Source organism: Ascidiella aspersa, chromosome 3, assembly GCF_963924565.1.
Source record: "Ascidiella aspersa chromosome 3, kaAscAspe10.2, whole genome shotgun sequence".
Classification (NCBI taxonomy): domain Eukaryota; kingdom Metazoa; phylum Chordata; class Ascidiacea; order Phlebobranchia; family Ascidiidae; genus Ascidiella; species Ascidiella aspersa.
Window position 1 is genome coordinate 664,842 of NC_139449.1, and position 25,396 is coordinate 690,237.

General features: G+C 36.9%; 1 protein-coding gene across 1 annotated transcript; it reads left to right on the top strand.

Moving 5' to 3' along the window:
• The first annotated feature begins 226 nt into the window (after nt 1-226).
• Nucleotides 227-25,227, top strand: LOC146157980 (inverted formin-2-like). Its single transcript, XM_083383609.1, has 20 exons — nt 227-325; nt 1,565-1,756; nt 2,744-2,862; nt 3,323-3,405; nt 4,627-4,632; nt 5,943-6,058; nt 6,908-7,067; nt 8,019-8,052; nt 11,376-11,523; nt 12,262-13,184; nt 13,568-13,712; nt 15,067-15,181; nt 15,397-15,471; nt 15,925-16,086; nt 16,913-17,034; nt 19,770-19,967; nt 20,382-20,566; nt 23,036-23,183; nt 24,137-24,222; nt 24,471-25,227. The coding sequence occupies exons 2-20, from the start codon at nt 1,571-1,573 to the stop codon at nt 25,225-25,227; spliced, it is 3,768 nt and encodes a 1,255-aa protein (XP_083239735.1). The 5' UTR covers nt 227-325; nt 1,565-1,570.
• The last annotated feature ends 169 nt before the right edge of the window (nt 25,228-25,396 follow it).

Sequence of the window (25,396 nt, forward strand, 5' to 3'; positions counted from 1 at the left end):
ATTTTTTGAGATTCTATATTGGCCATATGACGGTAACCCTGTGATTATATGCGAAGTAAGCGTGTGATTACATTTGCCTATACGCACTTTAAAACACTCCAACACTTGTGCACTGGGCAAGCTATCCACTGTGTAAGCAAATCCCACTCAAAGCGCAAAGTTCAAAGGTTACATCGCAGAACAACAAACCGCGTGAATGCACAAATCTTTTCTTGTTTCGACAGAATGATATTTGCCAGAATATATGAATCTTAATTTGTAGCAAATGAACTGAATGCAATTTGACTTTGGATTATAACTTCAAAAGGATCGACCAGGAACGAGAGTAAGTGTATTAGTTTGTTTTATTTATTTTAGTAACTTGAGAACACTAAACACGGATCTGTTCATAATCTTCAGTAGAAGAAGAGTGGCCCAAATAAATGATAAAAAGATGGCATAAGCACTTGCCGAAACGTATGCCAATAAAATAATTACACTTTTATATTATTTGGGCCACTTTTTTATATTGAAGTAACTTGAGAATTGAGAGTATTTGGTTTGTTATGAAAGCATGGTTTGACAGGTTTTATCGTTAATTCCACATTCGCCAGATAGTGTTTGCTTATACATAGATCATAACACACTGTAGGTTTGGCGCAAATACTTTTCATTGAGTATTTTATCATTCAAAGGTGACGTAGGATTCCAGTTAAATTTGAGGCAGTTCTTGCTGGTGTAGCTGATGTATGGTCGGAAGGCGTGTCTTGTACTTACATGTGTTTGTATTATGATATTCAGTAGAAGCTGTTGGCATAATAACAACAACATTTGATGCCTATGCTCTTATTTTTAGCACAGCTTAATTAGGAATGGTAAAATCAAATTTATACAGTGAATAGTTGTCAGAAAGGTATTTTGATTTGCATCATCGATTGTGGGAAGCGACTTTTATAAGGTGGTGTTACTTAAATATAAACCTTTCGCGCAAAATAAAAAGTATCCGTTTTTAACGACAGCACACCGAAAGCCATCGCAGACTCATCGAATCTTTTGATCTATGATGCAAGCAGGGCAGGCTGGAACAAAGCAGCCTGTGGTGAGGTTCGAACTCACGACCTTAATGACTTTATAAATTCGATGATTTAATGAAGTTCAGTCGTAGCATACTACAAATGCCGCGGTTAAACGTCTAGTCGTCTACGTTCGATGCATTTTGGTTTTAGCTAAAATTTCTCGGAAATCAGAATAATTTAGCTCTTATGACCAAGTGAAAACCGCAGGTTCACCTAAACCAAGTAAAAACCGCAGGTTCAAGTAAAAATTGCCAGTAGACGAACATTATTGCTTTTTAATAGAACGATTTTTTTAAGTTAAATCTTCTATGAACTAACATCATCGCTTTTCACCAAGTAAAAAATTGTTGGGAAACTTACACTATCGCCTTTGACCAGGTGACGATGCCCAGTTGGAAGAAGCTCGCTTTGAGCGAGTTAAATAATAAAGTTTGTGTTATGACTAGGTGCGTGTGTTATGACCAGGTGACGATGCCCCGTTGGAATAATATAGTTTGTGTTATGACCAGGTGAAGATGCCCCGTTGGAAGTCGATAGCCTTGAGCGCCCAGAAGCGTGAGAAGGAAGCTGTTGAGGAAACCCTCTCCAACCTTGAGAGCGCAGATCCCGAACTCTGCATCAAGCTACTCCTCTTCCCATCTGTGCAGAACTTCTCAGGACTCAAGAGGAAGATCCAACACAGCTCCGAGGAATGGATGCAGGTGATTGTTACGTCACATAAGCTAGGGGGTCTTAAACTGGGGCCTTCATCGAAATTCAGTTATATACTATTCGTTTGTTTATACTTTGATATAACGTATGTCTAATATATATTGGCCTAACAGTGTTTTTACGTTAGACTTTTTTAGGTTTTTTTTTATACTTGGGAAATCCAATATAATTACGTATCCTTGCTTTTTGTTGTTGTTACAAAAAATCCAAACAATTTCAAATTAGTTTTAGCTTACTCATTACAACTACGTCATAATGGGTCGCGTAGGTTGCAACATTTCGCGCGTGTTTTGCAATCGACAAGTTTCGTGTTGTAAATTGCGAAGTTAAAAGAGTTTGGAAGCGAAAATAAACCGCGTTTCTTGTTTAACACGAGAGTTGTGAGCCAACTTACATGTTGCGCGTAAAACTGCGCTTTATACTTTCAGCTGCGAAGCTTTGAAGCCAGTATAATATCAGATCCAAAAAGTTCCACAAAGGTTTATAATAACTCAACTTAGTTTAAATTCAGAATACTATAGTTACATCAAAGTCGGCACCATCAGTTAAAAGTGTGACAATTCCTGGAGGTTGTAGTTAGACGTAGTAAGAACATCAAAGCCCACAAAGAAGTAGTAGCATTTTGATTTTTTATTAATTTTTAATTTTTTTCATTACTTTCTTATATATATATATTTTACTTAACTTATAGAAACTGACGATGCCAATATGGGCGAAATATATGTTCCTAAAACAATGTTTGATCCTGGTTTTACTCTGGTTTTTAAATTTTGAGTTTTATTTTTAGAATCATTTTGTGAACTTTTCTTGTTACTTCTGTATGGGCTTTGATATTTATTTTGTGTCAAAATAACTATAAAGGTTTAAAAATATCTAAATAAATTCACCCTGAAACAGAAAACTATCCTTTCTTCTAATAAGCTCAATTCGGAATAAACGTAGCAGCAAGTTTTTGAGTTGAATATGCGGATATGCAGGGATTCCTGGAACAAGATGGTTTAGGAGTTCTCTTCACAACCTTGGAGCGGCTTTCCAATGAAAAGGCGAGATCCAAGTCTTCAATAATCGTCTCCATGGAACTTCTACATTGCGTTGGGTGAGAATTTGTTAAAAAAGATTTTTAGCACTTAAAGCTATACATAAAATAAATTCAAAGACTGTTTAAAATGTTGAGAAAAACAAAGGAATATTTCAAATACTCCTTAATGTAAATCGAAAAAAGGCTCTCCATTAAAATCGAGAATGCATGTTACATGTAAAGGTTAGTAAATTGGTTTGTTTCCAAGCAATGTATCGCATCGCAAATGCCAAAAGTGTTTGAAAAACACATTTTTGGCTTAATTTAATAATAAACAAAGATTCTAATGAGCCTTCATTTACTCAAAAAAATATTTTTTTATCTGCATTAAATGGCTACTGGCGGCAAACTATTAGGTTGCCATAGGAAAGCGTGGTTTTATTGAACTTAGCAGATGGCTATAGTGAAACAATTGTTGACTCGCGATATATATCGTACGAAGGTATCGTTTATCGTTGTGTGACCGATATTTTTCCAGGTGCGTCAAAACCGTCATGAACTCACGTATCGGTCTTGACTACGTCATCGCTAAGAACGACTACACAAGGATGCTATCGGGAGGTGAGATCGTGACGTCATACAAGTTGATGACGTAACATAAGTTGGTGACGTAAAACACGTTAATGACGTAACATAAGTTAATGACGCAACATGCTGTAATGACGTAACACACTTTAATGACGTAACACACGCTGGTGACGCACCATAAGTTATTGATGTAACACAAATTGATAACGTGACAGCAAATTATGACGTAACAACAACAAATTATGACGAAACACAAGTTGATGGCGCAGCACTTTTCCGAAACGAACTTGAAACGAAAGGCAGCCAATGTGGTTGCCTTAGCCGGGGATCGAACCCGGTTCTAAAGTTTACTGGGGACCAGGTGTTTTTGGCCTGCTTGTTAATTTGCACAGGGTACGCTTCTTACAAATGAAATCTTGGTACTTGTCGGAATCATTTTACTTGAAACTGACCCAATGCTTTTAAAGAATTTAATTTGCAATTAAAACTGGCTCAACAATTAAGCATTCGCTGATTTACATTTTCAACCTGCGAAGCTCTTGTTCCTACTTCTATTCACTATTAATTTCCAAATAAGTTAAATGTTTAAATTTCCGTTGGCAGAACTTAACAACACAACTTTGAACACTTGAGTAGTTCTGCCGATTTACCGACTACGAAGAATACCTCGCGGTGGGATGGGTATAGCCTTTGACCGAATGAATGCAATTCAAGCTGAAATTGCAAACCAAAGTGGGGAAATTACAGGTTTTAATGTCTCCCATCAAGTGGCGATAAAACCTGTCATTTTGGCGCCTCGCTGCGTGATTTGAGAACAAAGCTTCAGGTATTTCATGGTTCAAGTGGTGTTTGCTACTACTATGGAGCAGAAGTAAAAAAGAAAAAATTAAAATCACAGCATAATATTCCTGCATAGAGCGAAAAATTGGCAAAAAAAATAATTTTAATTAAAGTATTGTATATTGTGGCTGCCAATCTGTATGTGGAAGCTCACACCTTGAAACTTTCTTATTGACACAGTTGGTGAACAACTGCTGTGTAGTTAGAGCCCAATAGCTCGTGGGATAATATAAGCACAACATTCAACCATGTAACATGTCAACAATGTGTAAAGAATAACAGCCGAACACAATTACCAGCGAATTATTTTGTCGGTGAAATGATTTATACAATACATCATACATTACATGAAGTTTAAAACGCATATTTTCACAAACGTTACGACCTTAAACCATATATATTCAGTTCCGCAAGTTTTGCGTAAATTTGTGTGACGTCACCACATGACGAACAGCTGTCCGGAAACGACCATTGTTCGCGTCGTTTGTTAAATCACAGTTGCGGCATTGTTTACAGGGGAATCCCCTAACTTTCACTAGGCTGTTGATCACGTGGTTTCAAAATGACATAAATGCCACAAAAGTTGAAATTATGCGCGACGAGAGCACAAACTAAAATCCAGTGAACTGTAATAATGCTGCCTTCCATTTTACAATCTCTTTGTGTTACATCACAATGGAAGTGTGACGTCACACTTGATGCGATTTACAATATTTTACAAAGTGATTTTATGACTTACCAAGATGATGATTAAGCATGTTTCCAGTGTTAATTAATTTATTAAAGGTATATTTTATAAGTTTTTGCGGACCCCCTAAAATCGTTTTGCGGACCCCTAGGGTTCCGTGGAGCCCGAGTAGAGAACCACTGGTATAAACTGTTGCTACCAGGAATAATATTAATCAAACAGAATTGGTACGCTTTGTGTGAAATAGCGCATTAAGTCATTTATCCTGATTGTGTGTGGTATAGTAGCATCTACAGGAAATAGTTTGTTACATACATTATTAGCTCGTATTCCTCTTGCCACCAAACGTTTTTCATAAATTACCGGATAACTGTTCGGGCAGGGGTTCTTAAACTTTTTTTACCGCAGACCCCTAAAATTTTCTTTTAGCTCGCACGGACCACTGTAGTCAACTACATTCAAACGTGACGTCATAAATTGACGTCACAGTACAAAGTTTGCTGATTTTGGTCCAAAAATGGGAAAGTGAAATGAAGTCAAAATACATTCAGTGCAAACCCGTTTTGTTTTTATTTAAATTGTTTTTTTTTTTTATAAATTGATTACTTCACAAGTATACACTAATATTTAAATTAGGCCTTCACGGACCCCCTAAAACTAGTTCACGTACCCCAAGGGGTCCATGGACCCCAGTTTAAGAACCTCTGTGTTAGGGTTTACGATCGCGGGCCGCAAATAAAATGTTGTTTCGAACTTTGTTTACTTAATTACCGTTAAACTAAAAACTATGCAATAAAACAAAAATAGACATTGAAAAGCTCAAAAGGGTTTAACAATTGAAACAAAGACTAATAATTGAGGAAAAAGAGCTAACAACAATAATCAACTTTTATTACAAAAACAAATATGTTTGGAACGGGTTGGTAACTAATAGATAAAATGGCTAATAATTAACTTCAAATAGGAAAACAGCGATTTAGCCTAAAAAAGTTACAATAAGCTTAAACCTCCAGTTCATCATTTGACGCGTTATTTCTTCCAGCACTTGACAGCAGCAACGTTATGGTGAAGAAACAAGTTTTTGAACTTTTGGCCGCAATTTGCATTTACTCACCCGAGGGGAAGCACCGGGCTATGGACGCCATGGAACATTACAAGGTTAGGTGAAATATTCGACCTTGAGGTAGAAAGGCAATGACCTTGAAAATATATTACACCATAAAAAAATTACATTTTTTTTTGTTTTTTTAACCAAAAGTTTTTGTAACCAGCATATTCCCTAAATGATTTTAAACAAAAGTTTTTTTGACCTGTTAAGCTTTAAAGACACCAAGGCACATTATAAGGTAAGGAGGAATATTCGACCTTGAGGTAGAGAGGCAATGACCTTGAGCCCGTGATCGATCACACTAACTACTGTAAACTTCGTACTTTCTTTCAATTTGATATCGAATGTTGTTATTAGCGTTTATCAAAAATCAAAAAAATTGTATTTTCAAGGTTAATTAGCTTAATTTAGATTCCTAATATAACTCTTTGGTGTATTTATAACTTTTAAGATAGGAAAACATCGCGCTTGATCACAAACCAAAGCTGGGAATCCCATATTAACTTAGTATCGATACTACCACTCTGCACCGGGTATCGGCTCCGATCGGATATTATCGGACATCGTTATCCTAAGTCTTATGCTATATGATGATTAGCATCTTTGACCTCTCACCCATGCTTGACCTGTGAACTTTGTTTGACCTCTGACTCATGCTTGACCTGTGAACTTTGTTTAACCTCTGACTTGTTACCCCTCTAATGTGTTTAAGGGTAGTTAGTTGAAATTTGAGTTTGAAGTTTGGTTAATTTCGTTTTAAAGTTTACAATTTCTGCACTAATTTGTATCGTATTGGCGCCCTCTAAATATCGTTTAAATAGCGATACCATCGATATTGTCGGACATTTTGACCTCGTTTTACCCATGTTTGACCTCCGACCTTTACTTGACCTCTACAGCACGCCAAGTCGCAGCGCTACCGCTTCAGCGTTGCAGTGAACGAGCTGAAGTGCGCTGAGAACCTTCCTTACCAAACAGCAATCCTCTCCTTCATAAACGCCGCCATCTTGTCAACTGAAGACTTGCACGAGAGGATTCAAATAAGGAACGAGTTCATTGGTGCGTTCTTCTTACTGTTTAAGACAAAATGTATTAAAATCTTGACAAAATGAAGTCAGGGCTGCGGAGTCGGTAAAAACAACCCGATTTCCTGAAGTCCTGAGTCCTACGCCTGATCCTACAGCTGTATTCAACCCATTTACGTAATTATGAAATATGTTTGATATCACAGAAATGTCGTACTGCTAAAATACGTGGATGGAAATTGCCCACATTTATCATTTACAGTTTGTGGCCTTATGAGTTTCAAATTTGGTACTGCGCATGGGCACGTCGGACTCTGGACCCAGGTAGTTTTACGTGGTCTTACTCGCGTCCCGAGTCCGGCTCCGACTCAGGCCCTGCCTTAAGCACAGCCTTGCTTTACAAGTTCAAAGTTTGACTAAGTAAGAATGACACCTGATTTCCACGTTTAACACCAACAAAAAATAGTTTACATTGGAATTATTGCGGTTGGCTTTGATTAAGATTTGTCAAAAATTTAAGAAGAATCTGGAAGCAATGCTTGGGCCTGGATCATATTTATAAAATTCCAATTAAATGATGCAATGGTGGTGTTTTATGTATTTCTGGTATCTTTTGACAATTCTTAAATGATGAAGGCTAATTAGTTTTACATTTGTTTTATAATTTTAGATTATATATATAATACTGTTTAATGATCGTACCTTTTTTAAATTAACCCGATTTTTTTTCGATTTTTCTTTACCCTACACCCTGATCATTGCATTCAACTAGAATTTCTAACTTTTTAGGTATTAATATTATATTAAATCAGTTAAATGATTGCCTTCTATATTTAAACTTTAAAAAGTTAATTGAACAAATCAGCAAATTAACATATGAGCAAATATACACCGGAAACCTTCAGAGACCGAAATCATTTGATCAGTTAAATATTTTCGTGAAACTAAGGATCATCAAATATAAAGAGATGTTTATTGTTTCAAGGTCTTCAACTTCTGGACACATTGGCTGCGCTTCGGTGAGAATGTTAAGAAAAACATATTTTTGCTTTTTAGTAGAAAATAATGATTTAAGCCGGTTGCAGAGGCATGACATGATTTGATTTATGAACTTAGTAAACTTGCTTTTTATTTTTTCTTATCTGGCTCAAATGTAGTTTTAATAGCGAATAGCCTTTCTATCTGCTGGTTTGGATTTATAGATTTAAGTTAAAAACTGTATTAGAATATTTTTTTATTAAATTTAGGTTTGTTTAACCATTAATTTGACTGTAACCTAATTTGATAAAAGTAATTATGAATTGATTTTCACCGCACATTAAAAACGATGTCGTTTTCAAGTGGTTGTAATTTGATTAATGTTTTAACACCACGTTAAAAAACCCGCATAAAAGGGTTTATTTAAATGTTTTGAAATGCTCGAATGCATGAGTTCCACTTTATGCTTGACATGTTATGAGTATCATAACACGACTGTACAACTAGGGATGTCCGGTTACATCAAAAAGCCGATACCCGATGCCAATCTATATAGAAACTTCAGTCATGATATAACAATGCGATTTCTGCTTTTAAAGATAGATTTATCAGAAAACAACTGAAAGTAATTTAATTTCTAAAACAGAAGCGAATCTTGATTTAAAACATTTTTTTTAACTTTTTAATTTTTATAAATTTCTAAGTTAGATTTAACCATAGTAATGACGTCATTAGTATCGGATCTCGATACTTTAGCCCAAAATATCGGGTATCGGAATGAACCCAAGTATCGGGCATCCCGAATAGTAACCTGGCAGCCACATGAATATGAATCCACTTGTGAGGCGATTAACTTGTGCGTTGAGTTGTAAGGTGCGACTAACCCTGTGATATTCCTGTAACATTTCCTTTAATCAACATCCAGGGAGAATGCTACTGATTTGGACTTGTAGTAAGTGAAGCCGCAAAACGCATTAACACCAAGCTTTGTAGACTTTCTTAACCGCATCTTCATCTTATAGTAGAGTTTTTCCAATAATCCAATGCACAGTGCTGGGAACCTTCAAATGTTTCGTTCGTTTTTTTAGATGTTTTTGGTTTTTACGAAGTTGTTGTGTCAAATTAATCTGTATATTGAAAAAAATTAGAACTAAGTTTTGAGCTGTAGTTTTTATCCTACAAATTATATTTATTGTTTGACGTTACTCATTTTTTTATTTAGTTAGCCGGAAACTTTTTTTAAATGTTCGTGTTTATCCATTTGTAGAGTTCATTTAAACAAGACTTATGGTTGTTAATTTATAATTTTTTTTTAATATTTGGATTAATTTTATTTTATTTTCAAGCAAAATTTAGACGCAAAAACCATTTTTCCCCAGTACTTTCAGCACTGTGCTGTTTTGACTTGCGCAATAGGAATAAAGGTAGAAAAAGCATGAGGCTTATCACTTTGTAGCTGTAGCGAATTCCTTAGCTTGGCTGTAACAACAATCTGCCACACGGAAGAAATAAAACGTGGAATTATTCATAACTGAAAAAAACAAACAGATAACTGGTCAAATATTTAAATAAACTTAAGTTTGATTCTAACACAATATCAGGGATTTGAGTTCGCTGATAATGTTCCAAGGCCATAAGTTCGAATCTTGCGAAATCAAAATTTTCTTGCAATTTTTTGTAAATGGCGTTAGTAACGAAATCTGTTGGAATCACAAGGTTTTTGTAGCAAGCAACTAGGCACTGGCCGCTGGCAAATCAATCCTTCGGTGAGGTTCGAACTCACGACCTCGGCCAAACCGGGACAGCCGTTCTACTATTTATGGTACACTGGCTCAAGGGTTGTACGTTTTAACCGAATGTAGTTGTTTTAAAATATATTAAATCCTCCACAAATCTAGGGACTCTGCATTGAACGAGGAATCATCAAACGGGTAAAATTACATTTAACATGAGTTTTCATACATTTCGATTAGAAGGGTGCCAATCAATTGAATCTAATAATTCATTTGATTCGATTTTTGTTCATAGCTTTCGTCCAAGTTTATAAATCTGTCGCTTCTTAATGAAAAGAAAATGTGATAAAAAACGAAATCTACAATTTTAAACATGCCACTCACATACTTTGAGCATTGGTGTTTTCTTTCTTCAAATTAAATTGCGTCCTTAACCTTCAATCAATAACAAACTGGTTGTTTTTCATAAAACAACCTATTTGATTAGCTTTGAAACACAATTTACGGTGCGTAAATGAAAATATATATTTTTATAAGCTTAGTATGTGTTCCCACAACAGAATCTTGCCCTCCAACAGAACACATAATGCCGACCATAAAAGTACTAAAATTTTTAATAAAAGCTTGAGAAGCTCACCGCTACAAAGAAAAACCACTCAGCAAAGGTCTAAAACTTTTAATACATGGCGAAATGCATATATTTTTATTGAAATTATTATTTAAATATACTTTCATATTGAATTGATTGTAGTGATTTTCGTCGTTTAGCAAATGTAGTGTAACTGTAGTCCGTGCGACACTAGAACCCCGTTGAACCCAATCTTTTAATGTTGTGGATTGTGTTTAATTTCCGCTAACCTTCATGCATGGGCGTGTTGTGATCTGTGCATGGATTGTTCTGCTCTCATTGTTAACAGCGCTGTAAACAAATAAAGCATTGTGACGTCATATTATTGCGCGAATTGTCAAAGAAATTTAATTCGGTTTTGAAACTTTTGTAATTTTTTTTTACCTAAAGTTACATTTTAAAGAAAAAATATTTTTTTTAAATCTTGCACCATGATTTTATTAGTAAATTAATCATTTTAATTATTTACAAGGTTCAATTTCTCACTGCGTCAGCTTAAAAACTTATTGCTGTTATTCAAAAGCAAACGAGAAAGCTAAAATCAAGGAAGTTTTCGTTTTTTTATCAGGCCAACAACTTTCAATTACAACAAACTTCGATTTTTGTGTCCTCAATATGCAAAACGATTTCTTTTTCGTGCAATATTTTAAAATAGTGGTTTAGTGAACCCACTTGGTTTCTGTAAAATGAAAACTTAGCTTTCTTTTCTGCGCTTTTTACTTTAACAAACGACAACCTAAACTAAAATTAGTATTTTGGCATTCATTAAAATCAGTCGCAGAACTTGCTTTTTAAACCTTTTCCTAATTCAATTGTTCCTCTCCATTCTCGTTTTGATCCAATTCTTGCTTCTCATTTAATTGTTCCTCTTCCTATTCCCTTCTAATCCGATTGTTCCTCTCAAAACTCTTTCCGACCCAATTATTCCTCCTGATCCAATTATTCCTCTTGATCTAATTGTTCCTCTTCCAATCTCCTCTTGACCCAATTGTTCCTCCTCCAGCTACACGGAGTCGGAGGACCTGCTGATCCAGCTCGAGGTCTTCGACGAGAGGAAGTTGGAAGATGAGGATGAGATCTCGATCCTCTCGGATGCGGACGGGATCGACCTAAGTAACCATAGAGACGTTTTCTCGGCAGTCTTCAACAAGGTGAGTCACGTGATCAACCAGTTTATGTGGGTTTATTGAACTTGGTCTATTGACTCACGTTTTCAGTTTATGTATTTGTCATCACTTTAGCATTGCTTAAATTAGGCTGGTTTTGATCCAAATTTATCACTTTCTGCACATAAGTATGAGAACTTTTCTAAAAAATTCCAAGCTCCGATATTTTTGTTTATTTCAACCCCAATCATAATTTGGCTGCACGTAATTGAACTTTTGTAACTGAATGAATTTCCTTGTTTCGAACTGTTCTAGTTCAAAATCTACTGATTTCAAAGCGTTTTCGCACGAGTTTGTTTACAACCTTTTTCAACCACTTTGGAATTTAAGATAAGGGCTTCTCTTTGGTAAAAAAAGTTTGTTTGCTTAGACCAATGATCCCCAACCTATGGTAAACGTGCCACTAAGTTTATGGGTTCCTTTCGAGTTTTATGTGGAGTTTTAAGAAAGTTATTGAAGTTAAATTCTCGACAAGATGGAATACCAGTTATACAATGCATTTCCTAATTAAATGATAAACGCGAAATATGTCTGTGACAAAATAATCAGAATTTATGAACCTCAAAAAAATCAATTATCATCCCTTGATGGACTTTTGCTATAAAGTTAATGTATCAATCCCAAGTATACTTTTGTGCTATTGTAAAGTTTACAACATTATCACGAGAAAGGATCATAATATTTCGCAAACTTGTGAAGTTAATGATCATTTTGTGGACTTAGGTTTGCAATAGTCCTCAAGGCAGTCGCTTTCTGGGAGTCCTACAAAGTCTCCTCCAGCTGAACCCGGAAGACCCCTTAGCGGACACGATCTGGGAGGTTGCGGAGGTGATGGTCCAGAAAGCGGTGGTCGTCAAGAGCGAGGAAGAAGCCAAGAAGTTGATGAGAAATCGGGAGAATAATAAGAAGTTGTCAGGAGGAAAGATGATCAACACGGAAGTTCAAACTGAAGATCTTCCTCAGATCGTGGAAGAAATGGTAGAACCTTGCCTCGATTCTGGGGTCAACAGTTCAATCCCTCCCCCACCTACTCAGGGAATTCCACCTCCACCCACAACTTTCGGGGGAATTCCCCCGCCCCCAAGTATGGAGGGAATTCCCCCACCCCCGTCAATGGGAGGAATTCCCCCGCCCCCAAGTATTGGGGGAATTCCCCCGCCCCCGTCAATGGAGGGAATTCCCCCGCCCCCTAGCATAGGGGGAATTCCACCGCCCCCGTCAATAGGGGGAGTTCCCCCGCCCCCGTCAATGGGGGGAATTCCCCCGCCCCCAAGTATTGGGGGAATTCCCCCGCCCCCGTCAATGGGGGGAATTCCCCCGCCCCCAAGTTTAGAGGGAATTCCTCCGCCCCCGTCAATGGGGGGAATTCCCCCGCCCCCAAGTATGGGGGGAATTCCCCCGCCTCCAAATATGGGAGGTATTCCCCCGCCCCCAAGTATGGGGGGAATTCCCCCGCCCCCAAATATGGGAGGTATTCCCCCGCCTCCAGGGGGAATACCCCCACCCCCAGGGGGAATACCCCCGCCCCCAGGGGGAATTCCCTCCCGAGCCACATCTGTGCGTCGATCTTTATCGGTTCCAAAACCAACTTCGAAGCTCCGAAAGTTCAATTGGCAGAAGATCCCGACAAAGACTTTGAGACGAAGGTGAATTTGCTGAAATAGTAAAAGTTAATTCTCGATAGTTGTTATATAAATAGTCCGATAATAATTAATCGACCTGATAACTTCCAGTTAAGCAGTTATCTGTCCTATACTATAAAACTAGGGTAATACCCCAGCATTACTAAGTCACGGAAAATTAATTGAAAATACCGTATGTATAAATTTCAACAACAGCTAAATTTATTCACTCTATGTAGCTGTGAAACACAATACATGTTTTTTTGAGGCAATTTTAATAAATATAAACAAACTAACTATCTTATAGGAAAACAAGACTTTCTTTTAGATTTTATAATCTGCAGAGATTCCTACTTTCGAAAGTGTTTCACCCAATCCTAATTTATAACACTTTATTCGATCTATAGCACCAACAGTGTTTGGGATTCACTTGAGAGGAACATTGTAAGTTGCGAAGTTGAACCGAACTACAAAACCATCGAGGAACTTTTCTCACAGAAAGTTGTCGCCAAAACCCCGGCCAAAGAAAAAAAGAAGGCTGCTCCCGTTGAGGTAAAGTGGATTCAGTTAAACTTGGTACAAGTCACGCTTCAAAACTAGATTTGTTTTACCTTCTTAAAATGAGATTAGAATTAGAGCACTTTATTTTCTTAAATTAGACTGGGAAAAAAATTATCGAATTCTTCAAACCGAAATTTAAACTAGAATTTGAACTAGAATTACACTAAGTTATTCACAATTATTTGAATTTAAATTGCAGTTTATTTTGGAAACGCTAATTGTAAATATTTGTGCGATAATTTTTACATGTTTCAGCATGGCCTCTGTTTTTCAGAATGCTTAAATCACCTACAAGTGGTTCCGGTATTGATTGAACTTTTTGTTTCTACTGAGATTAAATTGTTGTTGATAAAGTAGCATTTAGGTAAAATCCGAATTAGATTAGAATTAGAATTAGAGCACACAGTCAATTTACAAACTAGATTAGATTTGATAAAACAAACAGTTTTTAATTTTCCAAGTCTGGTCGGGATAGTGGCTGCTTGATTCCCGATTAAATATCAACTTCTACATTTATTTGTTTTAATCAAATTTGCGTAATACCGCATAAATAGCACAATTTAATAAAATAATTTGGGTAATTGTTGCTTAAATTTAACCAAGCCGCCGAAAAAATGATTTCAGCCATGTATTTTGGTCATGATGACTTGATTTGGACTACAGTCTTTGTGCAAATAATTTGGCTTGAAATTAGGAGTTTTCATCATTTTTTTTAATAAAATTGTGTTATTTATAAAACAAACAATTTGCTTACTGTATGCGGCGTTCTTGTTATTTTTAGTTGAGTTGTTGTTCATAACTCGAGTTTACCAATTCTAATAAAGTTTCATTTTGTGCCAATATAAAACTAATTAACTTTACAAATTATGTGATTTAATTAAACGATTACAAGCCACGATTTATGTTTTTTGTATATTAAACTAATGGTTTAGTTTGTGAAAATAAACATTATAATGCCCTTGTTTATTTTTAAACAGACTCAAGATGCCTTTTAAGAAATACATTTTTTTTATTTTATATAAGTTGCTGTAGTTGCTCAAGGGTTCAGTTTATCAAAGATTTTTTTTTACTAAACCTCACAATTTAAAAGTGTCCGAATCTAATGTTTTCAACTTGAATTCGAACACTTGTGCTCTTTACCACACAAAACATCGCTGGAATGTTGAAAAAAATGATAAACTCCCTTCTGGAATCGCGAAAAAAAGTTATACAATATTTCCTTTAAATTATGTCCATTTTATTGTCTTGAAATGTTTAATTCCATTCTCTTACCTTCCCAATTTTTTTAACTTATTACCTTCAACTTTTTATTTTTACTCCCTCATGTGCTCTGTGCTGCCCCCAGGTGTCGTTGGTGGACGGGCGTCGAACTTTAAACGTCAACATCTTCCTGCGGCAGTTCCGCTTGACTAACGAGCAAATCACTGAAGCGTTAAAGCAAGGAAATCGAGAGATTCTAAGTGAGAATAATCAAATAAACGTCACAATAGAGCTTTATGACGTCACTATACAAGCTGTGGAAAGTTATGACGTGCATTTGACAACCACCCTACAATCTAGTGGAATAATTATTGTTCGCTCCAGGTCAAATGATGACATGCAAGCATTATTTGAGTTAAATGTTGTTCTCCACCACAAAATGTCTATCCTCTGATCCCTGTTTGTTTTGTTACAGCCGAGGAGAAGCTGCACAACATGCTCAAGTTTCTGCCCGAATCCCACGAACTTGAGATGATTAAGTCGTTCCCAGGTTCGTATTTACTTACACCAATGTCCTCAACCTCTTTCGCGGCCAACCAAATACTGAAGAGCAAGTGAAATGGCGAACTATGTGTGACCCATTGCTACTCAATGCAGCTCTTGGAACAAAACATATCACAAATTGCAAAAAATCTAGTAAAACAAACAATTTCGAATTCAATGAATATGGGCCATGGCTTTGTAGTTTTTTTACAGTTTTCATTTTGAGAAATTTTGTCTCAACAAATCTAGCAATGTAAACTGCAACACTCATCTTAATCAAATAAATAGGCGACACGATTTTCGCGAACTAGGGTTTGGAAATACTGATTTTATCCAATTTGTGTTCAATTTATTGCAAATTTCAATCAAATGGCCATAGCTACCCTAAACAAAGTGTTATTATCCGTAAAATCCGTTTTTTTTTTTTTTTTTTTTTTGAGTCAATATACTTTTGTTCCAGGCGACAAAGCAACACTTGGAAACGTGGAGAAATATTTTCTTCTTCTGAGCCAAGTTCCCGATTATCAGCTCCGCATCGAGGCTTCGATAACAAGGGAGACTTTCGAGGAGGAAGTGGGGGACATCGCCCCTCAAATATGTAACGTCAGGCAAGCGTGCAAAGGTCAGGTCAAGGTCATTTGTTGCATGAAATCGATGTGGCTAAAAATAAATAATATACCTTATGATAAAACGGTGATTTTATTACATCACCGTTAAAGTCGTTAAAATAACGAAAGCCGCCTTTCTGTTGCTTTGTAAATAAGAAATGCCTTGAAATTGGTGACTTATAAAGGTGTGTCATATAGTACAGAATAAATATGTCATTTATTGCGTTAATGCCGAATTTAAAAAGGGAATTTTCGGCAGTTTTTGTAAATGAGATTTGTGTCCAAATAAAAAAGGCCATTAGTTTACGAAACATTATGGTTATTTTATAAAAGTGTGACTCATAGTGTAGCATACAAAGGTCATTTCAGGTTCGTTTAATTCGTTTTAGTTAAAAGTCGGTTATTTGAATTCATTTTTTAGGGTCAATAATTTACCTAAGACTCATTTTCTTGTTAGATTTAATTTGTGAGCTTGTAAATGTCATTTCAAGGTTGTTTAATGGAATTGCACCATGGTTAAAGGCAGTGATTATTTTTTGATGCCTGGTTCAAAATAAAGTATTCCTTTATACTCATTATTTGAAATATAGCCCACATGTGCTTTAAGCAAACAATTGCATGAGATTGTTATCGCTTCTGTCATGCAATTAACGTAGTGTGAAATTCCACCTTTCATTGTATTATACACGACCTTATTCTGTCTGTCCTTTGTTTTCATATTTCGTGTATTTTGGATAATTTTTTTTTTTAAATCGTGAAATAAGAGCTATTCCCGTGTTCGATTGTTACACCTAGCCTTAAGTGGTATTTTGACTCTAATTTGGATGTTATTGTGTCCAGAAATCCGCTCCTGTAAGAAGCTTGAAGATTTCTTGGCGCTGATTCTGAAGACTGGGAACTACATGAACTTCGGGGGGCATTCTGGGGGTGCAGAGGGATTCAAGATTACGTCACTGCTTAAGGTAATACCCCTCTGAATCTTCAACAACACTAACCTTTAAAATTCTTGATGTTAATCCTTCGCCGCTTGCAATAAATTTAGGTGGTGAGGATATTTACACGAAAATAAATGAGCCTTAAAATTGAAAAATATATTTTTTTCTTTTCTTTCACTAGTTCCAATAAATGTTCATCGACAAAATTAAACTGAAGGAATATAATTCAAAGATACAAACAAAAAAGCAATGTTGTTTACTGAACCAACTTAAATTCCAGTATTTTAAGGGAACGTGACAGTAGTGCGTGATTTCACAAGAATCCAACAAGTGATTCACTATTTCTGAACATTCCAAAACTTGAACCAAACCCTGTCCGTCACGTTTGACCGCACATTACGTCACGTGGTCAACGCCCAGCCAATCACAAACCGCAGGAATGCTGACGTTTCACGTTCATTCAACCGTGAAACCTTATTTGGTCGGTGTTTGGTAACCAACCCACTTTAAAGCCGCATTTCTGCTCCATTTGAAATAAATTATATTTTGAATCTAACACCGGACTTACCTTTTTATGAATGCAATTACTGGTAAAACGGTACGGCCAAAATAAATGTAAAATTGCCGGACATTTAGAAAACTTTAATGCACTTTTGCCAGGTAACTAATTTGTTAATCTGTTTTATTAAAAATCGCTGTCATAATTGAGTTTTGTAAAACAACTTAGAATTGTTCGTTAGGTCTTATTTGTTTTTCTAATAACTTTAGAATTAAATCATTTTAGTTTCCACAAGTTGCGTAAGAACTAGAATTACAAAATTATTTACATTCAGAATATAAAACAAAACTTGAAATGGAATTACTTTGAATTATTTTTAATTAATTTAGTTTCAACCGAATTTTTCGTATAAGAATGTGAAAAGTAAATATGTTGTTTTTGTGTAAAGAGACGATTTATTTTAACAATCAAACTCCCAGGGAATGTTTTCATTCAAACTTGTGGAGAAACTTATTCCAACGTATGAGAAAAACTGCTCTTAGTGACGAACAACATTATTGTAGTGACTGTGTTCCCAGAGGAGCTGCTTTGATTAAATTATTATTGTTGTAGTGACGTAACCAACTTCTTCAGGCCTGATAAGCACGTTACACTGGTGACGTCATACAATTTTAAGAACGTAATTTTTGGGGTTAGTTGCGTTGCTGGTTTTATTTTGTAGACGATTATAAAGCTTGATTAACTAAAAGTCAATGTAAGGCGTTTATGCGAACAGTTAGATTAACAGAGGCTGCGACAGCAAAATAATTTGAAATATATAATTTAGCGTTTTTTTAACAATATAAAACATTTATTAAATGTAAGAAATCCCTAAATGCCTCGTAAAAAGGTTGTGAAATCATTTTCTAACTGACTACGTATGTTCCATTTAAAAAGACTTGAAGTGCGACCAAAGCCAGGTATTTTGCCACACCTGGCCTCATTCATAAAATTCCTCGCAATTTAGGCTCAGGTTCATTGACCACAAAACGTCAGGACTCTGTGGCGGTTTCAGTGGTGGATACAACATCACTGATGCGTGTCCGACCACCGCTCGTAGCGCGATAATAATTGCGCAACAATCACACACCGCGACAGACAATGGGTCCCGTTCTGCTACGGTGCACACGTGTACAAACTGTGCTAAAACCACAAACTGTTTAAATTCATTGTGGCACGAACAAAACTTTGGTAGTTTACACTTACAGGAATATTAAACCTTATACGCGCTTCATCATGTTACATTTATATATGCGCACACTATGCACGGATCTGTAATGTAGCTTGATAATAAATTGCAAAGCCAAAAAGGTCGAGTAGATCGACATCATCTTGATTAAGACGTTTCGATACGAACTTGTATCATCTTCAGTTAATGTGAATAAAAAGTAAATAAGTCATTCTTATTAACTGAAGATGATACAATTTCGTACCGAAACGTCGTATCAAGATAATGTCGATCCACTCTACCCTTTTGGCTTTACAATTTATTATCAAGCTTCATCTATATGTTTTACCACTTTCCTTCAGCGAACAAAAAAGGTTAAAGGTAATATTGATTGATTAAATACATTTCCGCAAAGGTGAAGGGAATATTTTAACCAACCAGTGATGATTGTACACTAAAACTTGCATCCACCAATTAAAAATCGCCGGAACAAAGAACTTTATATTTTTCCAGTACATTGCAAAAACAATATATAAGTAGATTTCAATAATTTGTTTTTTAATTAAATGTTGATAATCCTTTAGCCTAGGGGTTGAACGCCATTTTTTAAAGTTAGTTTACATTTAACTGAGCAAAGAGATAGATTACAGTAATACATTCTCTGTGTCTGACTATGCATCCCCGCACCCCCGGGAATAGTCCATGCACCCCTGGTTGAGAAACCCTGTCCTATATTTTCCCGGTTGGAAATCCTTGTTCTAGGGGGTTATTTTAATCAACCAGGGATTGAACTAAAATTTGTACTTCTATCAATCAGTATTCGCACAAACCAAAACATTCATAGATTTCACATTTTTCATCATTATCAGACATCTAGGGCACACTATGCACGGATCTCTAATGTAGCTTGATAATAAATTGCAAAGACATTTGACTGATGATGATACAAGCTCGTATCGAAACGTCTTAATCAAGATGATGTCGATCTACTCGATCTTTTCGTCTTTGCAATTTATTCTTATCAGACATCTAGTTACAGATCCCATATGTTTCCAGTTGTCGGAGACGAAGGCGAACAAGCCTCGCATGACGCTCCTCCACTATGTCGTGATGGAGGCGGAGAAGATGCAACCTGAACTCCTCACCCTCCCCGACGATCTAGCGACAGTGGAGAAAGTTCGCAACGTTTCGGTTGATCAGATACAGAGTGACGTCAACAAACTCTCTGGCGTCATCAGCAAGCTGCAGAACAGGGTCAGTGGGGATTCCCATTTTATAGGGGGTGTGGTTGTTACGTCACAACCGGGGATCGGGTTTCAGAAAAAGCCGGGAAAATTAAACCAGATTTGGGGGACTACTTTAAAAAAAAAAGTCCAGCATTACTTTTTATACAAGCAACTATAATATGTTGAATTTATCAGTTACGATGCTATTTTCAGAATGCGCAGAAAATTATTTCATTGCGAAGGGCTTTACATTCTTTGCATGATTTCTTCTCATTTCTGTTTTGGTGCAGAGTGGTATGTAGATGCAGTTCTAGGGGTTCAAAAGAAGTTTGCCCTTTAGGCGTCTTTAATTGGGAAAAATTACTCAAAATCGCTTAGCTTTAATCAATTAGCTCATAAGCACTTTATAGTCAAGGATTAATATCTTATTGTTCTTGATCAGGTTGAAAAATCATCGAAAGACCTCAAGAAGACATTCGGATCTTTCCTCCAGGAATCCTCGGATCGGGTAAAGTCCCTCGCATCCGAGCTGGAGGAGCTGGATGAAGTCCGGGAAGATCTTGCTGGATACTTGGTGGAAGACTCAAAGAGGTTCAAGTTGGAAGACGCTCTCTCCACATTCGCTAAGTTCGCTTCTCAGGTGAGAACAAAAGGCTAGGTGGCCATTTCAACCAAGGCCGGCACCTTTTGAAACGTGCACTTCGCTGGCCCTTTAATAATTAAGATTGAAGTGAGACCAAAAAAGACTTGCGATTAAGGTGAACCCAGTTTTCGCTTCACAGGTGAGGAACTTTATGCAGGGCTGTTTTTCAGCTTTACATTGTAGTTTAAACTGGCGCAAACGGGACACAATCCCAACTGTAGGTGTTTGAATTCTGGAGCAAGGCGCTTATTCGACAGAACGACAGGCAATAAGGTTACTACACAATTTTATGAAAAAAATCATTCAAAGATTTTAAAGAAAATACTTGAACGTAGATTTGAAGGAACCTACAATAATACCTACAAAGAAACAGTTTCTAAGAGAAAAAATCTATAAAACCATAGTAATAAGATTAACGACATAATAAAGTCAAATACGGAGTAATATTCAGTACAGAATAATATCGAAAATTATATGAGTAACACCTAAACTCGTTAGAATAAGATCGAAACGACCTCAATGGCACATGAAACTGTAAAGGATCAGGGTCATTGTACAAATGCATTACCAGTTTGCCGTTCAACAATGCCACCTGATTTCCAGATTCAGAATTATACAAATTCAGCTTTTAACAAAGATATTCTACAAATCTGGAAATCAGGGTTCCACTGTTGTTTCTACTTTGACCTAATGAAGCACGAAAGTGTGTCAAAATCTTGAAATTTATCGTTCAAATGTTCAAACTAATTCACAGAATCAGAATTCGACAAATACGTCCAAAACAAAGATATTCCACAAAATAATGTTTGCTTTGAAAATTTCAAGCATAACAGTGTGTGGAGTAACACAAAGTATCCTACAACCCTAGCACATACGCTCCTCACATTACATGGTACAACAATAACAAGTCCCACCACAAATGCGACGACCGGTTACCATAAATCGTACCGCATGGGATTATGTTGCGTCTGCGGTGCCACGGATTAAGCCTCACTTTCTTGACGCAAATGTAATTTGTTTCGTAACAAACGAAGTCTCCAGACGCTTCGGGCGTTTTAAGGTTAAAAGCATCTCAAAGTGGCAACAAAGTAATGGCGACGTTTTGTAATCTTGCGTTTTAAGTGAAAAGTGTAATGCCTTGAAAGGATTAATGGGCACTTTATCCATTCCAACATTTAAAACTAACATGAAAAACAAATTACCTCATTTTCTTTTTTTTTAAATGACAAATTACTTCATTTTAAGTAGCTTTTATTTTCACCCTAGTTTAAACTTAACGAAAATGTCGATTTTTTTAATGTTATGGCTTTATCGCGTCTGTATTCTGTGGTAGGTTCACAGGCGAGTTTTTTCAAAGCGATTTGTTTGCACATCTGATTTATGGACTTTCAACCTAAATTTTAAAAGAGTTTTTGTTCATTTCCTAGCCTAAAGTGGAGGGATTCTCAGCCTAAGGTGTGCATACAAACTTAGTTGCGCATCTGTCTACCTCAAAATTTGGTTCTGCACACGAGTGTTTTATATTGTTAGTAAAAAAACTGTGCATTGTGTTCAAAAGTTACCTCATGGAAATGCACTTTGCGTCTCACATTGATCTAGCTTTCGTTTGGTGTCAACTTTTAAAAGCAACCGAAAGTGCAAAGCTATGAATCATTCAAAAGGACATTTCCCAGTTTAAATGCGCTGCCACTCAGGCGTTATAACTACATGGGCAACATATTACTCTGTTTAAACTAAAACAAGCGTGGGCAATTATTTTTGACCGGGGTCCGCATGAGAAACATATGTCTTTGAGGATCTAAAATACACAATATAAAGTGTGAACTGTAGGTAACAAGTAAGGATGACTTATAAATGTAATGATTTTAATAAAAAATTCTAAAATTAAGAAAAAAGGCCCGTTTTGTGCTGATAACATTTTATATATAATGACTCGCGGACCAAGTTGAATTGCTTGGCCGGCCGGACCTGGAGAACAGGCCATAGCTTCCCAGCCGTATTTATGTTTTCTTTTTCAACCGAGTTAAATTGACCTGGAAAATTTACCTGTTTATCACATTGACTAGGTAAATAGCAAAGCTGCATTTCGTGTAAGGTGAGCTTCGAACCCTAAACCTCGAAAAGTTGCAGGCGCGTGCTGCGTTGATTGTATGGGGCGGGTTCTGAACAAGCACAGTGGAGTAACTGGTCGACATGGCGCGATTTGATCCAGCAACCTTAGGAATGTAAACCACCCACCTATGCTAGATAAACTGAGTTCATATCTGGGGATGACTAGTGACTAGTGCACAAATTAAATAAACAGCTGAGTAGCCAAATTTAACTAATGTCAGGAGTGGGCTTTCAACCCCTAATCCTCGGAATTTAACATGTTTTTGTTGCCAGGTTCGAAGCGCGATTAAAACTAATGTCAGGAGTGGGCTTTGAAACCCTAACCCTCGGAATTTAACAAGTTTTTGTTGCCAGGTTCGTAGCGCGATCAAGGAGAACAAGGATCGGTTGATCGTTGAGGAGAAGAAGCGGAAAAGAGAAGCTCAAGAGGCAGAGAGGAAGAAGAATCAGGTCGCTAGAGGGAAGAAGTACGTCCCCCCTCCCCCCGAGGTAACGTCAGTGTGACGTAAACATTGGTGACTTCATATATAGGTAGATATTAGTGACGTACCCATTATATTGTTCCCAACCTTACCGAAGTGACAATTTTGTTCATTGCGGCGTTTTTATGACGTCATATATACGTAGACACCGATTCATTCATCCTCTTGCCGGAGTAACAAGTAACGTCATGACGTAAATAATAGTGACGTATTATTTGTAGGCAATATGACGTATATATATATATAAATTTATACCCCCGTAGGTGATCTGTTCGTCAATTCAATAAACATGCCTTAAGCTCCTGTACGTTTTGTATTTAATCCACGCAAGTTTTAAAGTCAATGAGCTTTAAAAAACGCTCTTTAGCACCATCTTGTGGTATCTGTTTCGCTTTTTAAGAAAAGCTTCACGATTTTGCGCCTTTAAATTGTTTTAATGCTTGGAGCTTTCCAAAAAAACAAACTGTGTAAAACATTTGTTTAAAAGTTTTATTGATGCTTCTTTGCGGGTGCGTCTGTCTGTGTTCTAGATAAGTTATTTTAAAATGACTTAAGTCCAAGTCTTTAAAAAAAAACTAGCAAGCCACTGATCTTCAAGTCATTATTAGAGCAAGTCAGCTCAAAGTCAAGTCATTGACCTAAATTAAAACGTTTAACCATTAAACTGGTAAACTCTTAAGATTATATGCGCAGTAACTCAACTAAAAAAGAACAAAACCCAACATTTAGAGAGCAAATCGTTTTACTTGCAAAAATTAAGTCGTTAAAATTGTCCACCTTGCTTTAACTTAATCCTGTTGTAGTAAAAACGTTTGTGGAAACCTTAATTAAGACGTTTTATCAAAGTTTTATTTCTTTTACTGTGTTTTAATGATTGTTTAAGGGTTGTGTTCACATTAAGGCGCGCTTAATTAAAACACTGGCGTTTTTGTCTTTTCATTCCGAAGCATTTTCTTGCAGGAAAATATCATCGACAACTTACTGAAGGACATTAAGAAGGGGTTTAAGCTGAAGCATTCCGACGACAAGCAAGCTGGGGTAAAACGGTGAGTAGGAAATATATGGGGATAAATATAGGAGTACATGGGTGAAAATTGGTAAATAGGTAAATATGGGGTACATGGGTAAAAAGTATTCTTAGAACAAATGAAAAGCGTTTTTTGAGAAAATTGAGAAAACAACGTTTTGGGTGGAAATAGCGCTACATTGCCTAAAAGTGCCAATAAATAAATTAACATCGTGTATATACACTTCACTTACGAATACACGGGTTCTCATTGTGATGTCATTGCAGCGCGGCGTCGATCAAGGGGCGAGGGAAACCCCCCACTGCCCCCGTTGCTCCCCCACCATTAGAAGAAGGTGTTCCGGATGTTGGGAAGTCCACACCCACACAGGATGTTGCTGCCATGGCAACTATAGCGGAGTCGGTGGGAGGCGGGGATTCCCCTGCTGTGAAGAACACTGGAGGAAGGAAAGATGCGGAAGATGAAAAGTCCTCCGATGTAATGGAGCAAAGAGCAGAGCGGGATCCGGCACCAGAGTCCCCATCGCAACAGGAAGACGGAGAAGAGGATCGTAAGAATAAAGAGAAAGAGGGCGAAAATGAGGAACAGAAGGATCAAAATATTCACGAAACAGTCCATAAAGGAGCTTCTTTAGATGAGGACACCAGCTCTTCCGTTACACCACCTGAATGCACACAACAGGAGGACACTCAAATCGTCCAACTTGACACTGACGCCATCACTACGTCACCAGTGACGAACCCATCCGCCGATGACGTAAAAGTCACCTCAACCGCCCCACAACCACATCCTAGCTTAATTTCTTCGCACAAACCTTTAGAGGTCGCGGATGACGTCATACCCTCCGTGACGTCACAATACGACGCGGTTGACGGCGCTCGACCGGAAGTTACGTCAAAGTCGAGCGACACGGAAACCGGAAGTTGCGTGAGCGCACCCACGTCGGGGATTCCCCTGGGTGAAGTGGGTGAAGAAACCCACAAGAAACAAAGTGAGTTTGTGAATACTTTGAATGTTCAGTAAAAAGTATAAATCAATTCGTAATAGTACAACGGTTTGTATATCATAGTACATCTAAAGTCAACGCAGTCTCACAAATATTAGTCTGCGACTATTTTCAGTGTGCTGTGATAATTTATGTAAACCGAAAGTAACCACAGAACATCGATACATGAGCTGTAAAAATATTGGG